The sequence below is a fragment of the Lathamus discolor genome, chromosome 5, assembly GCF_037157495.1.
Source record: "Lathamus discolor isolate bLatDis1 chromosome 5, bLatDis1.hap1, whole genome shotgun sequence".
Lineage (NCBI taxonomy): Eukaryota > Metazoa > Chordata > Aves > Psittaciformes > Psittacidae > Lathamus > Lathamus discolor.
In genome coordinates, this window is record NC_088888.1 from 77,843,060 (window position 1) to 77,870,982 (window position 27,923).

The following is a 27,923-nucleotide window of genomic DNA, read 5'->3' on the forward strand; positions in this document are numbered from 1 at the left end:
GTGACCTCCTGAGGTCAACCTCAATTACCTCATGAGTCTTAAAGTTTAGGGACAAGATCAAAGAATATAATAGAATGAGAAGGAAAGTAACCATAGAGCTAATCAGAACTTCTACTGTGTGTGTCATCCCTCCCCAGGCTATTTTGGTTTGGAATTAGATGTGAATTTAATCCAACTTTTTGGGTGGTTTAGGAAGAAATCACTGCAGTGTGTAGCTCTCCTGAACAGTATTCATCTGTATTAATGGAGGCCCAGCTCTGGTTTCTTTCTGAATGGACAGCCCCCAGTGAAGCTGTAGAGGCTGCTCTCATCATCCATAAATGATTAAGGACACGGGGGGGGGAATGCTCAAGAAAATGGGGGAATAAATGAAATAGGATGAAAGGTTAAGATCTAGAGTAATTCTAGCTTGTTTCCTTCCTATGCTAATCAATACCGAGGCATGACACTATGTGAGGTAGGACTAAACCTCTGATTAGCGCAGCATCTGCTGAAGTTCATGTTTCTCAGTCATCCTGTGTGGAACTGTAACACTTTGCATAAGCTACTTAAACGTATGGAAGTAGCATGCGAACAAGTCGGTGTGACTCCCTAGTTTGGGCGTTTACACACTTAACTGGGAGCAAACCCAGCTGGGTTCCTGCCCTCATGAATTCTTAGTACATATTCATTAATGTAAATTCAACAAAGCTGTTGAAATAGCATCAACAGAAGAATGTAAGATCTCCTGCTCCGGAGATGCTGTAGTTTGTTGTCAAAATAATGTTACGGGAGAACAAGAGGTGTAAGTTCAAATACCCTCAGGTAGAGATGAAAAAAATCGGGCCTGAGGCTGCCAAATACTTGTGTGCATCCTAACCACTTAGCTCTTGGCTAAAAGGCCAAGCCCTTGGCAAACCTCTGTTTTCAGTACTGCTCCTTCTGCAGGTGCTCAAGAGGAATCATTTGGTTTCAAGCTGATAACAAGTCAATCTCTTGAAAAACCTTAAAAAGTAAGTAACACACACACAAAGGGATTTGCTAGCATTTGAACTTCACTCGAGGAACTGATTACACCACCTTGCAATGGAGTGCTTCTCTCAGCACCGCTGTTTTGCCTTGCCAGTGATTTAGCAAGTTGTGTAAAGAGGAGACTTGGAATAAACCCCAGCATCCTTACATTTGAAGGACTGGAGGGCGATTGGATTTGCACAGCAAAATAAGCCCCCCCCAGGCTTAAGAAGGGAGAACGCCCCCGGTGGGTAAACATCACCGATTTCAGTCGAGAAGGAGAAAACGAAGGGAAACTTAAAGAGGTTGAAATCGTTCACCTGTACAGCGAGCACCGTAGCCTTCTCGAGCAGCTGCCACTCTCCGCACCGACTAGCCCCATGCGCCCAGACCTCTCCGGCTCGCCTCGGCTCCCGCGGAGGGCTCCCGGCCACCAGCCCCGCCCGTGCCCCCCGCTCCCTTCAGAGCCCGGGGCTGCCCCAACCGTCCCCGCGCGCGCCCGGCCTCTGACCCGTGCGGGCTGCCCCTGATTAGCCCGCTCCCGCCGGAGAGGGGGGCGCGATGCAGCCCGGGGAGCCAATCAGGAGCCGGGGCCGCCCGGCTCTGCCCGCCCCGTCGGCGAGGCGGGCACTGGCGGTGGGGGCTGCCGGGGCGCCGGGGGCGGCAGGGCGGCGCGGCGGGCACCGGGCGCGGGCACAGCTGCGGGCACTAGCGACGCCGGTGCCGCTGCCGCCACCGCCACCGCGCGGATCCACGCTTCTGCCGGAGCTCCCTTCGTCGCTTCACTTTCGCGGCCCGGAGCAGGGACATTATGCCGAAGAGAAAGGTAAGGCGCCCCGGGCGTGTGATGGGTCCTGCCTCCGCCGGGCAGAGCCGGTGGGCGAGCTGCGCGCTGGGGGCCGGGGACGCCCACTGCTCTGCCGCCGCCGTGCCGTGCCGTAGCGCGCGGATTGCTCCCTCGCCCGGGTATTTTGCTGCCTGTTGCAAGCCCCCTCCACCCCTCCCCGCACTGCCGCCCCCCTGTTTACTTTCCCGGTGCCGCGCGGGGCTGCATCGCCCCCGTCCCCGGGAGGTGAAGACGCGATCACAACTCCAGGCCCCCCTCCTCTCCCTCCGCCACCGGGGAGAAGCGCTGCAGCAGCTGCGGCTTCGCCCCTGGCCCCCGGCGGGAGGAGTTTCCTGCTTGCAAACTCCGCGGCGGGGGGAGCGGCGAGGAGGGGGCAGCCCCCACCCCGGGGCGGCTGGATTCCGCTGCCGCCGCCTCTCGCCGTGCGCGGGTGATGGCTCCGAGGGTAGAAGGGAGGAGGGGAGAGGCAAGCCATGTTTAAAACAAACTACACCCTTCTCCTCGCCTCCCGCGGCAGACCCGTATGTACCAACTCCGGCGCCCAGCCGGGCAGGGCCCCCGGGGGCGGGGAGGCGCCTCCTGACGGTGCGTGCGCGGCCCCCGCCGCCCCCACGCCGGGCCGGGAGCCCAACGACGAGGGAGAGGGGCCACGGCCGGTGTCCGCACGTCGCCGTCCGTTTTCCGCTCTGCGGGCATCTCAGCGCGGGCAGCCGCCTCGGGAGGGAGCTGCCGGCGGGGGCCGGTTGTGAGACCGAAGGGAGAGGAGAAACTTAGGCGGCGGCCCTTCGGCAGCCGGGCGCGCTGTGGTGGGCTTTGGCGGCTTCGCTGGCACTCTCTCGGCCGCGGGCAGAGCGGTTGCGGTGCTGGCAGAAGGCAGGCTGAGGGAGGGCGGGCGGCGGAGGGGCGAGCGCCCGGCCCGCGGGAGGTGATCCTCGTCAGGAGCTCGCCGCCTTGCCTTCTGCAGGCGCCGGGTAAGGGCAGCGGGGGGCTTGGCACTGATACACGCAGTGCCAAGAAATTATAGCTGCGGTCGTTTAATTGTAACTAGGTCAACCAAAGCAAAGCAAGTTGTGTTTTGGGGGATTTCCCAAATGCCACCTGTGACCTCCTAATACACCCTGTTTCAGCGCTTTAATAAAGTTATGATGGCCTCCAGGTAGCTCTGCGTTCAGCTGTTGTCCTTTCCTTATTCTTTATGAGAGGTGTCCAAGTGTCAAATTGTCGCGTGCGCCACTGAATCATTTAATTCATCGTTAAGAACGTGATTGCAGTCCTGAAAATGGATACAGCTGTGGGGCTTACTGTGTTTACTGGGACAATTGGGCGTGGAGTTATGGAATGCTTTTCCTCTCGCTCTTCTGTCGTTGCGCCCTCATGTAGGCCTCAGGTAGTGTTTCTGCTGTTTTGGCACCATTGCTTGTCATCACAAAAAAGTTGAAAATCAGCATGTGCCCATTGGACTGTCCACAGCTTCTGAAACTTCCTATCCTGTTTCCTTTGCCCTTCTGTATTCTTAGGCCATGGATAACATTTCCGACTGGCCTGCGTAAGAGGAGATAGAACTAAAGTCACTCCTGTAGGTTTTTTGTGGCCTGTTGTGAAATGTTTAACAAGAGAAATGATCTTGGAGTAGTAAGTCCACATGAATGAGTCTTCTTTCTAGAAAGATTATAAAAAGGTAATAAAAACATTGCATATGGGATCATAGCAATGGAAGTGAATTTTAATGGCACAGTCAATTTTAATTTCCTTAGCATTGTACAGGTAAATGTTTAAATTAAAAAGATTATACGTGAAGTATGGGGTTTGGGTAGCACTGGTTCCAGGAAAAGTGTATTATTAATGGTTTTGCTTTCTGAGAAAAAGTGAAATTGCCCCAAGTATTCTACAGTAGTCAATTTTTACTCCAGAATAACATCCACAGGGTGAGAAGATAGCCATGCAGCGGTAGCTGAATGATTACACCAGTCAGCTTCCACATGGAGACAAAACCATCACATGCAGTGCCTAGTCAGTTCTTCTATTAAAATTTCTAACTTATGAAACCCCTTCTAACACTTAAAGTTTTATAAGGAAATAAACATCAAAAGTCAAAATGAGAAATCTTGACAGTTATGGGGGTAAATAAATAAATCATATTGCAGAAAGGGCACACATCCACCTGTACCTGTTTTTATGGATGCCTTGGTTATCTAAACTGGCTGGTCCTTTCTGTTCAATTTTCTTTTCATGTCTGATTTTTCTTTTTTTTTTTTTTTTTTTTGTTTTTTTTTTTTTTCATCTTCCTGTAACCAAAGTCAGTTGTTGAGTCCTTGGCCTTGTTATTAGTATTATGAACAAAAAAATGTAGGGCTGTCTCCCCATCTCTAGAGGGCTGCAGCCTAAGGTATTGGGATGTTGTTACTCATTGCTTGAGGGTTGTGGGGAAAAGGAAAAACTTCATGTGTGTTGAGATGGTGTTAAATATTGTGCTAAAACAAAAAGGGATTGAACTCTGGACTCCTGTCAGATTACTGCATCCTTTATCTGTTGTAATAACATGTTGTGGTGTGAATGTGGCCTTTCACAAGAAGAATGGCATGACAGTGTGGGATAAACCAGAATTGTTGTGGTATTGATAGCAATGAAGTGGATTGAGGTGGTTCGTTTTGTCGCTTACTCGAATTAACTCTTGGGTCATGTTGGAAAACACCTTGACCTTGAAACGGCCTAAACAAAAATGTCTCAATGTCAGCTGTAAAAGGATGAAGATCCAGTCCATACATGATGGTGAGGAGGATCCTGGTATGGTCAAAGACACCTGTCTGCGTAACCATACATACATCAGCTTTAATGTGATCATCATCAAAATGAGTGGTACTTATCCCTTTAAGGAGAATGTGCACCATCTCTGGGGGGACGTTAACAGGTTGAGTGGTAATTTGTTCAGTACTGGATGGGGAGCCTCTCAGTTAGTTGGGATTGCACTCCGGAATGGCCCAACTTGTTCTTTAATCTGACGCTGTGAAACACGACCTACTCCTGACACATTGTTCTGAAAACAGTTGGAGTTGAATCAGATGTGAGGACTAAATGTAACTTTTTCAAGTTTTATTGGTTTTTTTAATATCTTTGAGTATTGCTGTTGCTTCAGAGCAAATAAAAAAATATGGTTCAATTAGCCACTTCTGTAGGCTATTCAACACTTTTTTGTAGTCAGGAATGTTAGTTTCTGCAATACAGTTGATGCTGTGAAAATGTAATGGAGAACATCTGTGGCAGGTTCCTGTTCTGTTATGCAAATTCATTTTCTTTAAAGTCAGAGACACTAGTTAGTTATATTTACTACAGAAAAACAAACCCTCTAAGTATTTTGTTTGGAATGCTGCTTCTGCAGTGGAAGTTAGAAGGTGCGATATTCCAGAGTTGGCCTATCATGGTGCATTTAGTTACATGATCACATACCAGTTTTTTTTCACGAGGCTCTTGCCTGGTTGGCAAAACAACTAGTAAGGTATTTAATCAATGTGTTTTCTAGTCCTTGGAGTTAAACACACGTCCTTACATTTACAAACCTAGAGCTGTTAAATTCTACTTTTCCTTTTTTTCTGGACCTCAACTCAATTCTCTTTGTGAAATTCCTCTACATGTTTGAATTGCATTTCTGACGTGTTATGGATACTCAAAGATAAATGTTGTTCCTCATCCACTGATGGAGGGGTAAAAAAACTGGACAGACATCTTAAGCTGAGAATCCAAGATGAAAGGACCATTCCAACAACTTGGCCATTTACTCCTGTGCTCCATTTCCCTATCAAGCACCTTCTGCACTCATGTGGAGCATTTGTTGTTGTTACTTCTCCAAATTTACTGTCTTGCTTTGTGGTGTGTACATAGAAACAGAGGAACTTGCAGTAGTGACCAGTTCTCTAAAATTTTATTGGAGCAACTTGTGTGTGATCAAATACCAACTAACTAATGAAGCAGAGGGTTCTACAGATGACAGTCCTGTTTGCTGTGGCTCTGAATGTTAGCTATTGCTCTTTGATCTGTAGAATGAAGTGTAGATCTTGTGCAAAGAGTAGCGGGTGAGTTTGTGTTCATGGTGCAGGAGTATGAAGTACACTGAAGTGCTGTTCAGCTGCGTTTCATGTCCATTTCCAGGTTTTGACGCTTAAGCTGTGTATCAGTCCATGTCAGTTCAACGTACCCTGTGTAACATAGTGGTTATCTTCATTTTGAAGCTACTTGGCAGGAGAGCAGTTCCAGTGATGTTGTGAGGACACACACCTTCTTAACAACTTGTTTCATTACTAGAGTTGGAAGCTCTTTGTGGCAGAGGCACACTTCAGTTTTGCCTAGAACACAACTAACTGCACACATTGGTAGTAGTGGGATACAGAAATAAAGAGAGGTTCTGTATTTTATTTCATGATCTGGAGGTGATTAGTAGGGTAAAGGGACTCAGTACAAGATCCAGATGTATTGGCTGTTGCCCTCTCCCCACTCCCATTCTGTCCCACTTCTCTTTCTAGACTTTTGCTTGAACTCCCCATGTTTCATGCTAACTGCTTACTGCTTCCTCCTTTCTCCTTGTGCAACATGAAGACTAAGAGCAGAAGTCAGAGCTATGAAAAGGTAGGTCTTTTTCCACTTTTCCTATTAGATCAATCCTAGACCATTTAGTTACTACTGGAAAACAGGGTTGGCAACAGCAGAAGATAACCTGCATCTGCATCGCTGAGGTACCCCTGAGTTTGACAGACTCCTGCCTAACCTGCCAGCAGAGCCTTCAAGTGGGCTTCTACCTTCAACATCCTTTGCAGGGACAGGTAAAATGATTGCCTTGTAAACATGCACTTAACATTCAAGCACAACGAACAGAAGAGGTGCCTGAGCAACTTAAAAGATTGCAGGAGTCTTCTGCTACAAGGGAAGTGGAAGTTTTCTCACTTTCCGATTTTAGAAATTGTACCACTTGTAATGAATTTGTAGCTATTAAGAATTTTAAACCTCGACATATTTAAAGCAATTGCAAACTGCTTAGTTGGCCTACACCAAGTATCTGTTGTGGCCAGACTGACTCAAAGGATCTACATCTTTCATAGAAAAATTAGGTAAAGATCACAAATTTTTATCTGTGCATGGTACTCTTGGATGTAATACAGTGTAGCAGTGTTGAGTGGCACAAAGGAAAATCATGCTTGGGAAGTGTTGCTATGCCATGTTGCATTAAATGATGCTTACAGGGCTGTTAAATTACATGCATAAATATTCATCCATGTTTTATATTGAAGATAGTCATAGCTAAAACTATATCATTATCTCTAACCTGAAGTCTTTTTTTTAGAGTTATGGAGATTAAAAGCTCATTGACCAAGGATTTATAGATCTAAAATATTTCTGATTGTTTTATATGAGTCTGTAAAAAAAATTGACCCATTCATTAGCAATTTGTGACAGTATATATAAATTTTCGTCTTAGGCCACACTGAAATACAATTAGACTTCATTAATGGGCAACCCTCAGTGAATTGGCAATTAAAAATCATCCTTAGTGGTCCTTGGGTGCATTAAAGCATGATATCTGATGAGGTGTAGCCAGTAGTACAGTCTACTTTGTAAGTCTTCACCTCTGAGTTCAGAACTAACCAGGTGTAGGTAACCTTTTTATATATAATAATTCAACACTGCAAGGGTGGTAATATTATTTTGTATTCTAGAGTATCGGTATTGTTAAGTTTGAAAAATAGAGAAGTCCTGTGTGTAAATGGGATGTAGCAGGTATAAGCTATCTAGTTTAAGGCTGCTTTTCTTCTGTGTTACTTGAAAAACTTCTCTGTCTGTGCTGTTTTATACCCAAGCAATAGCTGTGAATAGGCCTGGTATGGTCCAAGGTGTATTGTTGTTTCAGAGAAACTATATGAAGTTGAATTTTGCTTGACATGATTGCTATATTGTATTTTGTGTAAAGAGTAAGTAAATGAGAAATCCTTCTTGGAAATTAGCACTTTGTAGGATCATAATGGCCACCATCTATTTTCTGTTTTTTAACTGCATGCTGTCCCAGCCAAAACCAGCACACACAATGTTTTATCCCATGGTCCAGTAGCCAGAAAGGTGTTTTCATCTGCCGGACTTATATTTTAGGCCATGATCCTTTTAACGGTTGTTTATTTAACAAGTTTGGACATGCTTTTGATGATTTTTTTCTTTATTTAAATCCTGGATCATTTTACTGCTCCAATTTAGACACGTTGCACAGTGACACAATGAGTTTGTGGTAACCTGTTAGAAGGGGGTGGGCTGGGAATGGGCAATTGGCTGTATGCAGAAGTAAGATGCTCTTATACCAATTTTGTTGTTGGCAAAATTGGCAGTGTGAGACTCACAGTTTGGACAATAGTCAGACAGATATTCCAAGATGGCATGTACAGGCCAAAAGAAGCAATTCCAGACACTCGTTCCTGTTCTTACTCTGATTTAGTCTGTGGGAGATTGTGCGTGTTTGAGGTAGTTTTTGGCCAGATATGTCTGCTGATCTAGTTTCCCGTATCTTGGCACAGACTTAAGCTGGCTTATGGGTAGGAATGATTAGGTGAGGAAGGGCAGAACTCTTCTTAGCAGCAGTCAGGCATTTATCAGCCTTAGCCAAACCTTCTTTGATTGCCCTTAACTTAGGGAGAAATTAATTAGAATAATCAGAACAACTTAGTGGTCAGTAAGATTGGGTCCTTGGACTCTTGGGGAGGGAGGAGTCCTTGTGTTTTGGTTTGGTTTGGTTTTTTTCCCCTTTGGTGTCTTTGGAAATTACCAATTTTCAGCTAATTACACCTGCAACTTGGAGATACAGCTCCTGTCTTCCTGCAGTAAACAGTGGGTGTATTTGGGAACAGTGAAAGCTGCAAACACAAAATGCTCTGTTCCCTGAGAATGTTGGGATTGGTCTGCAGGAAACAAAAAATTGTGTCTGTTCTCATCAACATGGGCTTTGTTGGGACTGTTGGGTGGTTTTGCTTTTGCCACCTGGCTTTCTCTGTTGTCCTAATGCTACCTGAGTGTAGTACTAGTAGACAGTGCTTCTATAGTTGGCAGTCGGCTGTCTAATGACATTTTTACCTCTGCAGTGTTCCACTTCTCTCAAGCAGAGTTGAGGAGAGGTGTTGGTGCTGTGTTTGTAGTATGAAAACATCCTTCATCTCTGCTGCATCATTTCTTCCTTATCCTACCTGCACCCTCCTGGAGACATTTTATTTTTCTTTCTCTTGAAACTGTTTTTAGGTTTCTATGAAGCCCTCTATTCTGGCTGTTGTAGTAGAGCAATACTGCTGTTAACCACAGCTGAAATTATTACCGGGCTGTAAAAGGTCGGTGTATCTAAGGCATCGGAGCAGTTTGTGCCTTTGGTACCTACCTCGTAGTTGTGGAACTGCTATCATCATCTCAGAGGTCTGATGTCCTGTAGCACCAGTTAGTTGAAACAACAAAAAGGTTCTTTTCCAGATTATTGTGGTTTTATCACAGTTATGTCTTCTAGGAGGGGAAGAATTGTACACCCTTTTTCAGTCATTCAGAATATGATGTTCATTGTCAGAGGTGGCTATTCTCAGGAATTGGTTGTTACTGAAAATGGTTGCCTAATCTTTAAGTGGATATTTTTCTTTATTACTGGGGTTTTTTTCAGATGTACTTTGTGCTGGCTTTGCTTTGCAGATCTGATCAGTACAATTTAGATGCAGATTTTGGAACCTCATCTTTAAGGTTTTAAAAACTGCCTGTGTATGTTGACTTAGATGAGTTAATCAGCTTTGAAAGGTTAAAGAAATGATGTTATTAGGGATTGGGTTTCATCCATCATATTCTTTGAATCTGCGTTTTTTATTTCATGGTGGCAGTAAAATGATTAAGCAAATATTGGGACGAGAATTTGCTTACTACCTAGCTGAATTCTTATGTTTGGTGTAAGAGCAATTTCAAATGCACTGTGCTCACTGCTCCCATGGCTGATCTGTATTTTTCAAAATAGAGCTGATTACTTCACTTGCTGAAAAAGGAACTGTCTACTTTTAAATTACAATGCTGGGGGGGTTTGGGGGGGGGTGGTGGTGGTTTATTTTTTGTTTTAATCAGAGCCTCTAGAAATTGCTCGTACTTCTTCACACTGTAGAAGATGTCACATTAAAAAATCTGACTACAGGGAAAACAAACTTGAAAGGAAAAATAAAAGCCAAACCATTTGTGAGACTTACAAAATGTCCCAACAAATACAAATGCATTTTAAATTATATTGGTCAATCTTTGACCTTTTTTTCGGTGGGAATAGCAAAACCTCAGTCTACAGTGAAGGAATTTCCTTTTCTGGAAAAGCATTTATTTTCCCTGGTTTTTGATACCTAGGAGTACCCCAGGCCTGACTGGGTTTCTGGCTTGTCTGGAATTTCTCACAGAAGCTACCTCTTAAGAATTAAAGAATATAATAAAATGCATTCCCTAAACCTAATGATTTTGCTTAGAACGAGGCTGTTTGTATTTTTATTTTCTTATATATTCTTTGAAAATGCAGTGCATATCAACCAGTTTGGCTTGAATATCAACCTGTTTGGCTTGAATCTCTTAGCAAGAATGAAGACTTTTCCCTGATATTTTTTCCCCCTAATTGCATATTAATACCAGGGGATATTAATGGTCTTCTTTATATTTAAGATTTTAAGTACCACTTGTCTTTTCAGAGGTTTATGATCTTGACATTCTCCCCGAAAGAATTAGAGAATTAAATATTCTACTCTTAATAGATGTAAGATGGAGGGATTTAAATCTAAAAATGACATATTGTATAATACTTCATTGTTAATAGTTCTCAACAAAAAAGATTAAAATATTATATACTCAAAGAATAAAAAGCAGGATTTTTTGTTTGGGTTTTTCTAATGGATTTTTTGGAAGAGAGCAAGACAGGTATCACTTTGGTTGGGTATTTAAAAAATCCATCCACTAACAAGATTTATTATGTACTTCACTTATGGTTTTGTCAGAATTACTTGGGTTTTTTATTTGGTGGCATACAAGTTTTTTTCCCCTGTCCAGGATCAGGCTCTAGGTAGTAAAAAGAAATGAACAGGTGTAGTAGGAAGAATACCTGATTTCTTAAAGCATTTATTATAGTAAATTAACTTTACTTGTAAAGTTCTTGGCTTGGCAGTGAGTACTGTTTTATCTGCTGAAAACAGATGAAAGAACTAGCTATAAACAAAGGTTAATGGTAAAGGTAATGAAGGAAATAAATGTGGAAACAATGGTTAGAAAGGTGTTGTAGGAGTTGGCTGATGTTAAATTAGTCAGTATGTAGTCTTCATTAATCTAAACCCAGAAATAAACAGCATTTTAATTACATTTATGAATAGTCACAAAATTCAGAAGTGCTCTGAAGACAGATAATTAGAAATTCTAGCATGCATAAGGAAACAATTCATTGTATTAAATTTAGTCTAATGTAGAGTCCTACTCAAAGGGAAATGAGGGGAGAAAAAGAAATAGAAAAATGGTGCAGTAAACCTGGAAAAGGCTTAGGATTTGATATGTTTTCTCTTCTTGCACTGTGGTTTTGTTGCAAACTTGTATTTTGGTGACAAAAGTCATTGGAAGAATGACCAAAGCATTACATTGTGGAAATGGCAGCTAGAACAGTGAGCCAGGAAAGTACTACTGGCAAATCCCATTGCAGGCAGCGTATTGAGATGTGGCTGGAACAGAACAGCTTGCAAAGAAGGGAGGAGAATGCTCAAGTGTTAGGACAGTTCAGGCTTTCTGCCTTTCTAACTTGATAAGCTGGTAGTTAGGATGAAATTGGCATCTGATTTTTCATTCGTTCTTTTGTTTGTCTGGGGTTTTTTGTTGGGTTTTTTTGTAACTAATGTGGGTATGAAAAGACTAATTTCTGTCCCATCAGAGCCAAGGTGTTGAGTTTCAGCTGGTAATAAGATCCTTCAGAGAATGAGTGGTCTATTTAATTTTATAAGCAACCTTCTGTACTGACTGTTACTTGCATACTTGTATTCTCATTCTTCATGCTTTTTAATGTACTCCTTTATAATAGTACAATCCATTTGTTTAAGCACAAACAAAATATTTATCCAGAAGCCAGTCACTGCAAGTTTAAATGTACCTTTGGATCTCTTGAACAGGGAGGTGCTTTCACTACTTTGTTATGATACTCTCATTGCATCCTGCTTATATTGCAGGGGTTTGATTAGAAAAATTGAAGCTTTTAGTTTCTTTGGTGGTGCATCTCTACCAAGTAAACCTAGCCTTAAGGACAATTTAAAAAGGGAATTTGCCTGTGTATACTATTAAATGCTTCCTTAAAAAATTTACCTAGTTTTCTGTTTTCAATTTAACAGCTCTGTAATGGTGTTGGCGTTGCAGATACTGCAGTGTTGTCCTGGTGTGGGGAAGCACTAGTTCTTGTGTATTCTTCACAGCTGGTGAAGTGCAGGAACTGTGTATACGAACAAGCTTATTTTGATATTACTTTGATAATTTTTTAATGTTCTCTGTACTGTATTCATGTTCCTTTGTTTCGTTCTGTCTTCTCAAATTAATTTTTGTAGGTTGTCCTTATAAAGGAGTGTGAAAAAAGCAAATCATAAAAAGAAAAAAGTTGGTCGCTGATAGAGAGGGAATCTGGCATGCAACCGTCCAGGTTAATCTCGTGGTATAAAAGTTATGCAGCTCTGACAGATCTTACAAAGCTTAGCTACAGCTTAATTTACAATCTTATTGCTAACACGTAGTGCTAATTGAGTTATGACACAATGTGTGGTCATCTGAACCTAAAACTTGCTATTAGTTTAAATGTGAAAAGCGTATTTAGAGTTATCCAGGTAGCTGCTTTCCTTCTGTGTACCTCTGTGATTGGAGAATTAAAAATAAATCACCATAATCTGTGGCCTTATTTGCCTTTTTTTTTTTTTCTGTCTTGTCTCTTGTAGGTATCCATACAGTAAGGCACAAGGGGTCTATAGGGTAGTACACACACATGACAGTATAGCTGAAGAATTACAGAGGTTGGAGAAGTGACCTTGTCAAGCAGTTCAGTGCTTGCACTGGTCTTTGATCTTGCTGCACAAAACTTGCAGTTTGTATAGTCCCACTCCTGACTAGTTTACAATGTGAGGCACAGTATCCAGGGTGTCTTTAAATGTGAGTGGGCTGTCATGTGAAATACAGTGAGCCATAGCGTTACACCAGGGAAAACGTGGCAAGGGGATGGGTTACTTAGTACGTTTGGTTGCTCTGAAATCGGAGATCCTTCAATAGTTTGTCACCAGGACAAAAAATGGGGGAAGGATTCCTGTGGAAGAGTTAGAGGCAAGGACTATAAGGTTTTGGTGGTATCTACAGTCCTGTGACTTCCAGACATTAGTGCAGACAGTCGCTGCTTATGGCATGCCAAGTTCTTTGGGAACTATGCTTGGCATAAATCCATTCCTGTACGAGTCTCTCTGGTCCCTAGAGAGGGGAAAAGTACTGCAGGCACTAGTATGAAGATCCACATCAGCTGGGATTCACTGGGATGTCTAAGCAGGATCGCAGACAGGAAAAGAAGTTTCTCTTTCTCTTTTACCAAATATACTCTAACCATATCTGACATATTTTTTTGGTGTGTCTGTTGGCTTAAAGTGTCTCAAGCTGCTTGCAACTGCCCCGTGCCACTTCATTCTTGTCTGTTGTACTGGCTCAATTGTTTGTGCAGCTGTGCAGTAAAATGGTTCTGCTGGAGCGGGGAAGACTATATATTTATCATTTGTATATATATTTATACATTTGTTTAAGCAGCAGGCTATTTTTCAGCTGGATCAATTACCTTATTCATGACATGGCCTTCCACACAGCTCTGCCAGCATGTGGGGAGCCAAGGCCCTGGGAGGATGAGCACAGCCTCCAAACACCTGGACTTGTAGTGGTTGCAGAGAAGAGGAAGCCGGTCTGAAATGGCAATGAGAGCATATCAGAACTCCTTGCTGCTTATTCACACTTCTGAGATTATTACTGTGCATGTCACTCCATGGAGAAAGTTACGTGGCCTTCAGAATTGCTCTTGGATTTTCTAAGCTGGGAGGGAATGCTGGGCTAATTAGCTAACTCAATTGAAGTGTGTTGTGTAATGTGTCATAGTAGTATATAGTGGTTGTGGTTTCGTTAAGAGTATTTTAATATATATTTTCCCCCTGTGGTTAGCCTCATGAACATTTAAAATCTGTTGTCAAGCAATTACATTGGCATCTCAAATCGGGCTGCCCTGTCCGTCGTGTAGGAGACTCGGTTTTTACTGGTTCTAAAGAGAGTGGGGTGAATTACTGCATGTTAACTGTGCAGTACTGAAGGGTGAAAATTTGCCCCTGGGCAATTACTGCAGGGCTATTGGCATGTGGCATTGCCATCTTGTGATGATTTAGCCCTGTTTCAAAGCTCCTGAAAGGGAAGCAGGTTTAAACAGCCTGACTGTGGAGTGTAAGCTTCATTTAGTTTCTGGTGGTGTATTTTAGCCTGGCTTTCAATGGAAATGAATCAGGCCATCTTTCTGTCGCTACCCCTGAGAAGCTTGAGCCTCTTGGCCACTGTGAAGCAAAGATTATGAAACTGGAGAGGCCTTCCTTATAAATAGGTGCTCAGGTCAGGAAAGATGCCATTCGAGTTCCCCCCCAGGGAAAGGGTGCAGTGCGAGTTTATTAGACTTGAGAAGATTCCTGTGAATGTTACAAATTCATGGGCTACAGAAAAGCTGTCTCCAGAGCCTGTACGGTATCGTGAGCTGGAGAGGGAAGCTGTAGGAAACAAGACTTCGTTACTGGCAGTCATCATGGAACTACTTGGTTTTGTTGTACGAACTACGGCTTTTGATGCTCCCTGCCTCGCAGCGTCAGGCTGCAGCGACTCTTCAGTAACCAAGCTGAAAGGCTTTTAGGAATGCAAACCTGAAACGATCCTGTAGGTGGCTGGTGAGGCTGCAGGAGCTTAGGGAACAGCCAGGCTCCATTTTGGATGCCTGGCTGTTGCTATTCTGAGTTGCTCTGTGCTGCGCAGTGCTGCTTAACTGCCTGCTGTTTTCTAGCTACTTGGATGATTTTTAAACCAGCTGCTGTCGTGGCATGCTTCCTTTCTGTCAGGAGAGCACACAGTAACAAAGCCATGTTGTATTCTGTGGTGGGGGGTGTCCTTCTCTAAGTATGTTAGAGTCCAGTGCCAGGAGAAGGCAGCGGCCAACTGCTGCAAAGTAGCCGGGTTTTTTTTCTCCGCTCCAAACCATAACTGTGTAACAGACATTCCATATCAAGATCTGTGGGGGAGGTTTGGGTTAGGGTTGCAATGGAAAGGCAAGGGGAAAGATAGCTAGCCTGCTCCTTTACTGATTGAAAAACAAAACAGCAAGCAAATTGTCTTCTCTGCTGCCTGCTAAGTGCCTTTATGCAACGCATGCAGTTGCTGTCGTTGTCCTCTAACTGCTGCTGCTTGCTGTTTTTCCATGAACCGTTTGCTCCTAGGTGAGAACCCAGTCATTTGCAAAACGTGAAGGAATATATCTTGAGTCGTGTAAAAGCAAACAAAACCAAAAAAAAACCCAAACGGCCCCAACAAGCAAACCCCCGAAACCAATACCCCACGAACTTGATTTTACACCCGCAGACCCGTGCTTTAACTAACGTTTCTGTAGTGCCTCTGAAACACTAGCATTGAAATAGTAGAGTTGATACTTTGTTCTTGAGAAGAAACATGTTTGTCCCTAGCTTTCCTGTCCCTGTCCTGGTGTTTTACTGATTTTTGCTGCTCTGATGGAGGAGATGAGATGAGGGAAAGATACTATTAAAGCTTTCAGCTGGGTGAATCTGAGGTGCAAATTGAGTAAATGAGGTAAAAAAAAAATCACTCATTTCAGTAATGCTGTGCTTTTTTGGTTCATCATGTCTCGTTACTACTTAGGTTCATGTTTGGGAAGAAACGTGTTAAATTTCTCAGAGCTTTCAAAAGCCCTATAGAACAAACCTCAGATTTCCAGTTCATGCTTTTGTGCTGCCAACTGCTGATGAGATAGAGCTCCCACTGGAACCTGCAGATGCTTTAGTTAATTGGCAAGAGGGACGACTGAGGGATGCTCTGTGATATGATATGTATATACCTGGTGATGATCAATCCTTGTGTTCTTGCTTGGAAAATCTAGAACGGCTTTGGTGCAGTGTTTCTTGTAAATAGTAATGTAAATTTGCCAGACTTCTTCAAGTTGCTGAAATGTATGGAAAGAAGACTCTTCACCATAATCTTTGTTTCGCTGTTGCATGGTTGCTTTTAAGTCTGTAATAAAACCACTGACTTAATATTTTCTTTCAGTCTCCAGAGGGTGCTGAAGGCAAGGATGCAGCAAAAGTAACTAAACAAGAGGCAAGTACTCTTTATTTTATTATTTTATTTTTTTAAATGCATTTTGGCATGTAGTTGTTTAAGTGGAGATCTGCAGTCTTGCTCTAGTGTTTTCAGAGGGAATAATGACAGTAAACCACATTTGTAGCTTATCTGGCATAAATTGCGTTTGGTGTACTGAGGATTCATGCGGGTTATTCATGCATAAAATAAACTTAAGAAACACTTAGGGCTTTGAAAGACAAACTCTGCTGGACCCTGTGGCAACAGTGTAAGGTGTTACTGCCTGGGACTGTTGCTCTGTCTCTAGCAGGTTGGCAGAAGAGGGTTAATGCGCACACCTCAGCCAGTCTGCTTCAAAACTATTCTTAGCTGAAGTGACTGGTGGAAGGGTGTCTTGAATTAAGATACCAGGCTCTAAACTGGAGCAGCTGACGCGTTTGTGTGTTTTCTTTGTCTGAATTTGTTTTAAGGGCACAGTAGCTTATGTCACAGAAGGGAAGGAGACAGCTAGTGATACCTTGACCTCTACAGTAAAGTTTAGTAGTTTGTCACAGCTCTTAATACGAATTTAAAAAACAGGTAGGCAATTATGAGGATTCATTTTCTTAGGCTGTTATCTTTTGTGGCAGATGAAGTTAAATCAGAGCCTTGGAAAGAATAGGTGAATATTCAAATGAATTAATAATTAATTACTCTTCTTCTAAATCTTTGAGCATATTTGAACAGGAAAAAGTAGTCTAATGAAGTTTTACACTTTCTGAATTGAGAAGTTGGTTGTTGCTCAGTCTGGCAGAGAAAGATGGTACAGTGGAAATGTCAAAATATTTCAAACAATAGTAAAGTTTTCAATAAGCTCCAGGAAAAAACCGGTAGAGTAAAAAGGAGATCTAAGAGGAATAGATTCTGATATCTCAGTATCTTCCTATGGAATTTTCTAGAAGTCAAATCAGTTTCTTTTCCATAAAGTATGAAAAGGCTAACTAAATCGTAGTAAAAATAGGATCTCCTTTGCTCTGAATGAACGTTATTTTCTGCCCAACTTCAAGAGCCAGAAAAGTAAAAGTTCCTTGTAAAAATTCAAGATCTGATTGCTAGCGTAAGGAAGAAAGACCAAGAATCTTACAGAAATACACAGGCTCTCTGGAGAGGGCCTGCTGAATGAAGGACCAGAGCTCTTAGTCTTCATTCAAGGTGAGATGCTACTGGAGAGGGAGGGAAACCCGACAACAAAGTAAGATAGTCTCAGTAGATACGCCTATAGCTCTTAGTGTGTGAATGAGGAAAATAGTTGTAGGATTAGATTAGAAACTGGGAGCTCTTGGAATATGTAGAATATAAACAGAAAGTGTGGCTTCAGTGTGAACAAAACCAGACCTCTGTGGATGGCACTGAGGAGATTTCTGAATTATTTTAAACTAAACATCTGAGGGGAGACCGGCATGTTCTTGAGAGTGCATAGGGTGAAGTCAGAGCTCCCTGTTGTCGTGGAGAGCAGAGGCAAGCACAGAAGCCATAGAAGTCTGAAAATGTAAAGAGCAGCCTTGAGAAATACAGCCATGTTTAATTCGCATCTGTGAAAACAGGCAGTTGAGCCAAAATACAAAAGCTGCAAATCTAAGTCTGGGCAATTCAGAATGTCTGGCTTTAAATGAGGACATTGATAAAATGGGTAACTCAGAAATTTGTGGGGACACTGTGACACCAAGGCACAAATTACACAGGATTGAGAGCTAAGTTGCATTAGTGGTAGAATGGCTTTCTATTATGTGTCTTTAATATTTCTCTAGATTAACTGTATTAATAACTACAGCAGAATCCTTTATGGATTGCCAAGCCATGTATAAATGGGAAGTATGCAATGTAGAAATTGTGCCAGATGTCATCTGACCACAATAATTAAAATGGCAGTGGGATGTTAAGGGAGATCAGAGAGGCTCCAAGGACATTGTTAATGGACATTCTGGTTCCCTTTCAGATAGTTCGTAAAAGGGATAGGATAGCTTTAGGAAGACAAAACAGCTAGAACTGTACATGCCTGCTTTCTGGAGGAACAAATCATAGGACCAATAAAAAAATAATCAGCTGTCTGTGGTTCTATGTAGTATGGAGGAGCTAGTTAAAAAGACAGTTGTTGGAGAACTATTCTGTAATTGTGACCGTAATAGATTCGAGTTCATCATCCTTACAAGACCGTTAAGTCCAGATAAACTCTGCTGTGGTCAGATGTGGTATCAAGAAAGGGATTTAAAAAAAAAACAGAGTCTATTAAAAGGGGAAGCAAAAAAGTTTAATGGTTTCAGGTGGCAGAGAGGCTCTGGTATGCCATGCTAAAGGTTTGTGGAAATGCATATAGTTTTTCAAAAGCCCCCGCTACCCTTCTGCCCCCCCATAAAAACCAACCAAATGGAAAAACCCAGAATGACTTAACAGCAAAATAGGGGAAATGTATTGGTTTTGAAAGGTGTTGTTGTGTTGATGGAAAGTAATGAGAGCAAACCCTACAGCATGGTGAATGTGGAGCTGAAAAACAGTAAAGAAACTCCTGCCATGGAGAATTCTTAGGGAGGTTCTCACATTAGAGCCGTTTCTCATGAGTGTAGAGTCTAGAGGACGTTATTTAATGGAGTGTGAGCAAGAACTAGACAGTATTCCCCAGCAATTGCCAAGCTGCTTGCTTTGGCCTCAGTACCAGAGTAACTGAAGGCGATGAAATGCTCCCAGGACTTTACATAAGGGATTCTGGAAAATAAAGCCTGAAGTCATAACTTGCAAAAGTAGGGGAGGGTTTGTTTGTTTTGTTGGTTGTTTGTGGGGTTTTTTGGTTGGTTGGTTGGGTTTTTTTAAGTGTATATGGACAAATATGTAATGAGGGAGTTGACAGGTTTTGCAGGGAAGTCATACTTCAGGCATTTTATTTCTTTGTAGAAGTCAACAGGTCTGAGGATGACAGCATACCAATTGGTAGTTTACTTGCAAGAAAGAACACTTTTTGATGAGGCTCCCCAAACAGGTTCTTTAAGAAGCTGAACTAGCATGGATTAAATGGATGATCTTCCTAGGAATTGGTAACAAATACACGTGAGAAAAAGAGTGGAGAAGTAGTTAGTTTTTATAGTGGAGGAGACTTACCAGTGGAGTATTGGATGGATTTGTGTTTGGGCTTATGCTGCTGGGTGTGTTCATTAGTGATCTAGGAGAAGAGGGACAGGAGTTTCCTCTGTAGTTTGCTCCTCTCTTTCTGACTACCCTAATAAGAAGTTATCAGGGTGGTCAGAAGCCAGAGATCAAGAAGGCTGTTACATCACTGATAACTAGGTGATAAAATTTCAATTGAAACTGATTATGGAGAAATGCAAATGAATACCCAGGGGGAGCGATGGTCAGCAAATTGGCTCTTCATCAGGGGAGAGATAGTGAAATCAGTGAACAGTTACTAGAAGACATTGGTTCTTCTAAACAAAAGGTAACGAGAATATAGGGAAAAATAGTAGAGGACAGAGTGTGAATTATCAGTGTGTCACAAGATTAATGTGTTGTGTTCCCAGGTGTGGGATTAGTAAATGTTCTGGCCCTTCCTTCTAAGGGTCCTGATAGAATTAAAAGGATACTAAGTATAGTGGGACAAAGGATGCTGAGCAGGTTGGAGAAGGGAAAGGGAGAGGATCCAAAACAAACCAAAGCAAACAGAAAACCACCAGAAACTGAAATGGAAACAGACAAACAAAACCCCCAAACAAATAAATGAAAAAGCCCAAAGAAAACAAACCACCCAGATTTTCTAGGATTCTTGACTGTCTTGATTTTTCATATAACAGAGGCATGATAAAATCATCAGTAACACAGAGCAAGGCAGTTAGGAAATTATTACTCATGAAACCTGAAAACAAGAGGAACCTTGTAAAAGGTGAGAAGTTTAAAGGAAAGACAACAGAGGGGGCAGGTTTTCTTTTTCTGTTCTCTGCACAGTGCATAATCCTGTTAATGGAACTCACTGCCACAGGATGTTCTGGAAAGTATAAATGGGTTCGCTAGGTTATTAGACAAATTTATGGAGAAAATGACCCTCAGGGACTAATAAACACGTGATGTGGATGTAATACCCAGGTTGGAAAGTTCACAGCTTTAGATTGCCAGAAGCTAGCGCAGTAGGGAAGTGTGCAGCGTTGTTCTGTGTCTGCTCCATTTCATAGACTCTCTGTAGATGTTTCCTAGTGGGCCAGTGTCAAACTGACTGTTGGGTGAGCTGCTGGTTTCTGGGTTAGTACAGTTGCTTGGAGGGGGACAAAAGCATGTCAGAATATGACTTTTGTTGACCTGACGATACTTCCCTCCTTAGATAACACAAAATACTTACATAGTCTGAATCAGAATTAAAATCATTTAGCCGATGTGCATTTCTAAAGAACTGGGGGTTTATGCTGCCTTTCTTACGGCAATACAAGCCTTCTATGAAACCAGTCATGGAACAAGAACAGTTTGGGAATGTGCGAGAGAATGAAAATTTATCTGAAACAACATATTATCCAGTAAAACAAATAGATGTTAACAAAATATTCTAGTGCCCAAATGCACTGGAACCAGTTAAGAAAACAGATTTGTAAAAGAAGATACCTTGAGCTGGGAGTTCTTTGATTACCTGACCAAGTGAAATGCTTTATTTAACCTGCTGTAAAATAATGCCAGGCCTCAGCATTATTTTACAGCATAAATATTTGATAGCTGAAAATATCTTCAGATGTTTTTTACAAGATTTCTATTTTACCGAATGCAGGTCTGCGCTATTCACCACTGCTTTCCACTAAGAATGCTTAAATGGCTTCAATGAATACAAATTACTGCATTCTTCAGATACTAACAGCAGCTTTTTCATATTGCAAGATGTGTGGAGCCGTGGTTTTTTAGCGCAGTTTAAATGCTTAATATGTAATTAAGAAGATGCTTTTGATTCACCTTTTAAGCTGTGTTACATTGGGTATTTGTCCCAGTTGAGTTGTCCGTTTATTTTGGCAGGTTTTTGGTGCAGACCAAACTTTAACTGCTTGATAACCATGCCCTGTGACTGGATCATGGGTTCATCTGTTTTAATGAATACAGAAATACCGTGAACAATCTAATGAGCTTACAACTATTTCTAAGACTTAACTTCAGTAATAAATTTATGACAAAGAAAAGGAAGTGTGTTGAAGTGATAAAGAAAGGTGGGGGAAATCAGAATATCTTTTTTCTTTCCTTTTGAGAATCGTTTAAATAGAAGAAATAATTTCTCCCCCTCATCCTGCATCTCTCTTTGTGCAGCTGGACTCTCAGATTGAGTGTGTGGGGAACTGAGGAAGTGGAAGGACTTACCTTCATGTTTTGAAATTTTAGCACTCTGATGTTGTCTTGGTTTAAACAAAGTCAGCCATAAATCACGCAGTCACTCTCTCAATCCCTCCCCTTCTTGCCCTCTCCCTACTCCCAGAGGGATGGAGAGGAGAATCGAAAAGAATGCAACCCCCACGGGTTGAGATAAGAACAGTCCAGTAACTAAGGTATAACACAAACCACTGCTGCTACCACCAATGATAATAATGATAAGGGAAATAACAAGGGAAGAGAATACAACACCTCACCACCTGCTCACCCAATAACTCGCCCCAACCCACCCACCGAGCACTGACCAATACCTCGTCCAACCCTGCAGTCCCAGCCCTTCCGGGTAACTCTCCGTTACATCCTGGGCATGACGTGCTGTGGTATGGAATACCTCTTTGGTCAGTTTGGGTCAGGTGTCCTGTCTCTGCTTCCTCCCAGGCTCCCCTCCTCCCTGGCAGAGCATGAGGCTCAGAAAGTCCTTGGTCAGAGTAAAACATTTGAGCAGTAACTAAAAACATCGGTGTTATCAGTGCTGTTCCCAGGCCAAAAGTCAAAACACAACACTGCACCAGCTACCAAGAAGGAGAAAAATGACTGCTACTGCTGAACCCAGGACAGATATCCTCTAGGGAAGGATGTTAACTTCATTCTCTTGTTAATCAGATGGCATTTTTGCCCGCTATTACAAGTAGCATCTGCTAGGTTATAGAAACATCGTTCTGAGTACTTATGAGAAAGGATCAGTGTCCTGGGCTGTAGTCAAGCTTGCTGTATTTGACACCCTTTCATGGAGCAGCAAGGGACTTGAAAAATGGGGAGGTATTAAACCATATGGAGATTTAGATGTTATAATTCCTGAACAGCTTTTACTGCTGATTTTCACATCACTTTCTCTCTGTAAAATTTTGTTCAAGAAAAAGTGAATTGTGTTTGTCAATAGAGATGTATTTCGGTAGGGGCGTATTTTATGCTGTCGCCATGAAAGGACTGGTATTATATTGCTTTGGATCCTGTTTGCTGTAAGCCTATAAAAATGTTTTCTCCCTTTTTTTTTTCTTGTATTTTCCTGTAGCCCACAAGACGATCAGCAAGATTGTCAGCTGTAAGTATGTATAACACCTCCTGGTATATACTTTTCTAGGCACATATGGTTTCTCAGACCAAACAGGTTTGTTATATTTGGCTTGATTCACTTTTTATACTTGCTGAGGGATATTAAAGAACTCTAGAGTTGAAGTTAACTGTACTTTCTTGGTTTCAGGTTTTCAGGTTTCAGTTTGTTCTGACAAAAGATGTATTTCCCCACCTCACCGCAACACTGTTATGTGCAGTATTGACCTCATATTGTTTTGCAGGCTGATGTTAGTTGAGGAAAAGCAACTACTTCTCCGGGAAGGAGAAGGAGCAGTCCTTCAAGGACCATTTGATGCCACTGCTAGTATTTGGGTTTAGTTCCTCTTCTCTGTTAGAACATACCTGATCTATTTCTTTTTTAATAGTAACTGCTTATCTCCATGTTCACTCTTAGAATGACCCCAAATTGCTTTGCTGGGTGAGTGAGCTAATGAGAACGGGTGTGTACAGCGATGAGGTGCATTTGTGCATTAAGGTTTCTGAAGCTGTTTCTAGATGCATACCAATGAGCAGGAAGTCAGGGAAGGTGTGTGGTGGGGGAGGCCGAGGTGTGGAGGTGGTTAGCTGGCTTCTGATAATATGTCTAACACGTTGTGCAACTAAAAATGTTTTATAGAAACCTGCTCCGCCAAAACCTGAACCCAAACCAAGGAAAACCACCAAGGTAAATACTTTCTTTTTAGATGCCGTTACTGTAGCCAATAGTAAACAAGTGTGCTCCTTCTTTGCTCTGCAGACTGTTCAGTTCAGAGCCTTTTTGTGAGGCATCGGGTCCCCTGCCCTCCCAGCAGCTCCCTGCTACCCCCCAGGAAAAGAAACAACTTAGATCATTCTCTTCTTTCTGTTCCCCCGCTTCCTGGCCTCATTACTGGCCCAAACAAAATGTCTTGCCTGTTTGATATGCAGACCATGTTAGTTTGTAGTGAGTTCCATAGTTTAAGAGGAACCTTTACCTTTCCTACACCTTTCCTGGGATGTACAGGTTTGGTGAGTAAGCTGTCCCTGAGACCTAGCAATTTCTACAGTGGGATATGGGATTATTCAGTGCCATCCTGTTTCCTTGTCTTGAGGGGCAGTACTTCATTTCACAGTGAGAAACTCTTATCTGTTCTTGAAGCCTGGCCGTTGCTGAGAATGCACAATTGTAATTAAAGGTGAAATTAAGTGTATTTAAATGGAATGGTTTGTTTTTTCTAGGCCAGTTACAGTCAAATTAAAATCTTAGTGTCTGAAATACCTTTTCAGGATTTCTGCATACAGGTCATGTACTTCAGAAACTGTAGATTTATTTGTGCCCAAGGGGAATGTTAAATAAGAGCAATTGCTTTGTCAAGAAAAGAAAAAGCTGGAAACTGAATCTAACACTCCTCGCACTTACATTTTTTAAATCCTTTTATTGGTATTTCATTGTGGCACGTATCAAGATACAGAGTCTGTGTGTGAAAGCAAAACTCTGTGACTTCAAGCACTTTATGATTTATGAAATTAAATTACTCATAAAGTCTTGCTGAGTCCATCTTGCTCCCTCTTAAAAGGGGTATTAATAAAGAAGGGAATATGGGCGCTTCTGTAGCTTCATGTATGCATTGTGAAATGAGCTCGGTGTTAAGGAGTCAGCCTAAGCTGCATGAAAGGCATTTGAAGCTCAATTCAGGTGATTCAAATCCTTTACAACATTATTCTTGGTAGCTTTTTAATACAGTAATCTGTTGGGGTTTTTTTCCAAACTACTGAATTTAAGGAGTACATTTTGAGGAGCATGTTCATCTCAGCCTCCTAAACAGAAAGCAGCAAGTGTGTACTTTGAACCTGCTCATAAACAACTGGACCTGGTATGGATTTGAGATAATTCTTGTTGTTAAAAGTTTGCAGATTACGGGTTTTCTAAGTCAAGTCGTTAGCTTATTGTTTTGTAGGTGAAGAGTCGGGACTCTCACCACCAGTAAACTTCTCAGTTAAGCATCATAGCTGCTGTGTAATTTCGAAGGGTGAAAGGAGTCATTCAGGCTGCTCTGGGACTAGGATTACTGGCACTCCCTCCTTACTGCCCCACTCCTGTATGGGGATCACTGGGGAGAGGTGGTTAATGAAAGGAGGCTGGCCTTAATACCCCTGTTCACAGCTACTACTTCCATTTTGCATGGAGAATTTGGAGCAAATGATCACATAGAAGATCTCTACAGTGTCTTCCAAAGCTACTTTAATTGAAAATTTTACATTAGTATTTAAATAATGCCAGGCCTTATCCTTAAGTACCACCATATCCCGTGGTACTTAAAATTCGTAACATATGTCTCTACTAGCGTTAGATCACAAATATAAATATGTACATAGAGAAAGGATAAAAAAAAAGGCAGACTTCAACATATGAATTGTTTAAGAGCAGATCTCCAAATGAAACTGTAGCGGTTAAAATAGCCTCTTTTGATAAATTCTCTGCTTTGTGTTGCTGCAGATGGAATTGTATCAGTGTTTGCCTCCCTAGTGTGCTGGTTGGTTCTTTCACTGACACAGAATGAACATCACAGATGTTATCAAACTAACAAAAGAACAGCCAACAAAAATGCTTAATTTTTTAAATCTAATTTAATATTTCATGCTAATCGAAAATGTAGTGCTGTTACACCAAGTGTGGTGTTTGCGCTTGGCTGAATAAGCTTTCAATATACTGTAATTGTATTTGTTCATACAGATATATTGTATATACTTCCCTATAATACAGCTCAGCTCTATCAAAATAGTCTGAGGAGTTTCTGTATCCCAATAAAGAAGCAGACACCAGCATTTTCCAGAAATTTTGAGAGTCTCTATATAACTTTTGTGGATATACATTTTCCAGGTAGCCTTTGGCTGGTTTTCTGTTTCAGTCCAGCATATGGAGCTTGCCAAGATTTGCTTTTTAGTTCATATGAAGGCTTTTTTTTTTCCTAAAGATGTAGGGTGCTGGCTACTCATACAATGTCTATGCCTATGTTTTTAATCTGTCAGAAGGAACCTGGAACAAAGGCCAACAAAGGTGCTAAAGGGAAGAAGGATGAAAAGCAAGAAGCCGCAAAGGAAGGTACTACACCATCTGAAAATGGTGAAAATAAAGCTGAAGAGGTACTTTACACACATACCTCCTGCTGATTGAATCAGTGTTTTTTAATGATTCAGCCTTTCAGACATTGATAGCATGTTCATAATGTTTCTTTTTATTGCCCATGATGTTATTGCAGATTCGCATCTCTCGCTCAGCTGTTAGTGTTTGAACATCCAGAGGTGCCCTACCCAGCACACTGTCAGTAAAAGGGCAGATTGAAACAGTGAAAGTTGAGGGTACGGTAGAGCATTCAGCATGTGTGCAGTGCATAGAAACAGATAGTAGTGTGGTGCTTTTCAGTATGAACAATGGAAGCTGACAGGTAAGGCTTGTATTGCTTTTGAAAAGGTGGGACCAATAATTCAAGAAAAGTGTGTGAATGTACCTGTTCTGATTGTGTAAATGTGAGGTGGACATAGGTTTGGAACTGAGGTGCTGCAAATAAGAAATGGAAGGAGCAAGGGTAGTTTGGGTCTTCAGGCGTGCGATGGGCAGTTCACCATAGTAATTCGGTTCTTTCTTTCCTCTCCACAGGCTCAGAAAACTGAATCTGTAGGTGACAAGAATGAATGAAATATCATGAAAATTTTGGGTTGATTTTATGTACCTCTTGGACAACTTTTAAAAAATATTTTTATCAAGTATTTTGTAAATGCTAATTTTTTTAGGACTATGATAGTTGACATATTAAACTGTATATGAACATTTCCCTTCTCATAACAGTGCTTTTAGAAATTCCCATTGTTGCCAAGTAATATAAATATCAACTTAATATTGCAAGGTATGTGTAAAATTGGATCAGCATTCCATACACTTGCTTTAAGAAATTCAGTCTTGTGCATATGGTGATGTTTTTACTGTGCGTATTTGAATTTTTCATGCAGTTTTTCTAGAGCAATAATCAGTGGTGCTTTTGTACTTAGGGTTTATGTGATTTTAATGAAACATGGATAGATGTGGCCACCTGCTGACTATCTTGGGTTCTTTTAATGGATTAAAATAAAAGGTCTCCTTGCCTGCAAAACTACAGCCTCCTAATGTTTTCTCTACATCTGAGGAATGCCTTACTTGTATTTCAGCAGTTACAAGGAAGACTAAAGGATTTAGCAACAGTTGTTTTGCATGCAGTCTGTTTGCTTTTATGCTGATGTCTGATATGAGAAATACCCACACAGGAGTAGCAGGCTGGGATTTTCAGTGGCCCACACCTTAAGGGACTTATAGATACATTCTTCATAGATGCATTCTTCAGATGCACTGTCACAGGGTGAGTAGAATTGCCATACTCTATCAGGTTATTGTGTCTGCAATGAGCTGTCAATACAGAATGAATTGCTTGATTGATAGAGACGTACAGTAACTTAAAAGTAGCTTTGTTTCTCCCCCGCTCTCTCTTCATGAACTTGCATTGTATTCTGTAGAAAACTTTCTTTCTATCTGCAGCCTCAAATTTAATATAAATAGCAACTGCTGTTCTGCTTCAGCTGAGGACAGTTGTTAACACATTGAAATCGCTGTTAAACAGCGCTGTATCTTTGGTACCTAGTAGAAACAGAGCAATGAAAGTTATTTTTGAGGTGATTGTGGTTATATGGTAGATTAGCTAATGATTTTTCAGTGTCCATGTTTCAACTCTGGAGCTCATTCTAAGCGCCTATTATAATTTTTCTCCTTCTCTCTTCTCTAGGGGCCCTGGTATTTCTATTGTTACTTCTGGGATGGGAGGGGTGAGAGAAAAGATGTTCCTCAGTAGCATTGATCTGTATTGCTCAAGTGTTGGCCGTCATGTCTGAGGATACCTTTTGCTTGTTAAAGTCAATAAATAAATGACTGTTGCCTGACCTAGTGTTCTATTTATTCTTTGGAAAAAATCTCCAGTTGCCTTTTTAATTAAAACAGGAGAGAAGCCAAGCCTCTCTAAACTTAAAAATTGAAGATTGATTACTAAAACTCTATATGCTGGCTAGAATAGTAGTTAAGACATGCACTGAGATAAACACTTCTGCTCTTGTGATAGGCTTACTACAGCCAAATAAGGGGAGGCTCTTCTCTGCATCATGAATTTGTTAGTTTTGGAAGGAAATTTAAACTAATTCTCTGTATTTGGTGATGGAAGGCAGA

General features: G+C 41.6%; 1 protein-coding gene and 1 long non-coding RNA gene across 6 annotated transcripts in view; one reads left to right on the top strand and one right to left on the bottom strand.

The window, feature by feature from the left end:
* LOC136015427 (uncharacterized) overlaps window positions 1–1,484 on the bottom strand; it is a 54,083-nt gene extending 52,599 nt beyond the window's left edge. For all 5 annotated transcript variants that reach the window (XR_010613196.1, XR_010613195.1, XR_010613197.1 and 2 more), the window contains exon 1: window positions 1,311–1,484. This is a non-coding gene — a long non-coding RNA (uncharacterized LOC136015427). The remainder of the gene's footprint in view (window positions 1–1,310) is intronic.
* A 128-nt stretch (window positions 1,485–1,612) lies between these two features.
* HMGN3 (high mobility group nucleosomal binding domain 3) lies at window positions 1,613–27,643 on the top strand. The gene is given in 6 exon segments (XM_065681385.1): window positions 1,613–1,816; window positions 16,199–16,249; window positions 22,659–22,688; window positions 23,337–23,384; window positions 25,709–25,822; window positions 25,939–27,643. Coding segments are annotated over 6 exon segments (441 nt in total). The 5' UTR covers window positions 1,613–1,801; the 3' UTR covers window positions 26,122–27,643.
* The last annotated feature ends 280 nt before the right edge of the window (window positions 27,644–27,923 follow it).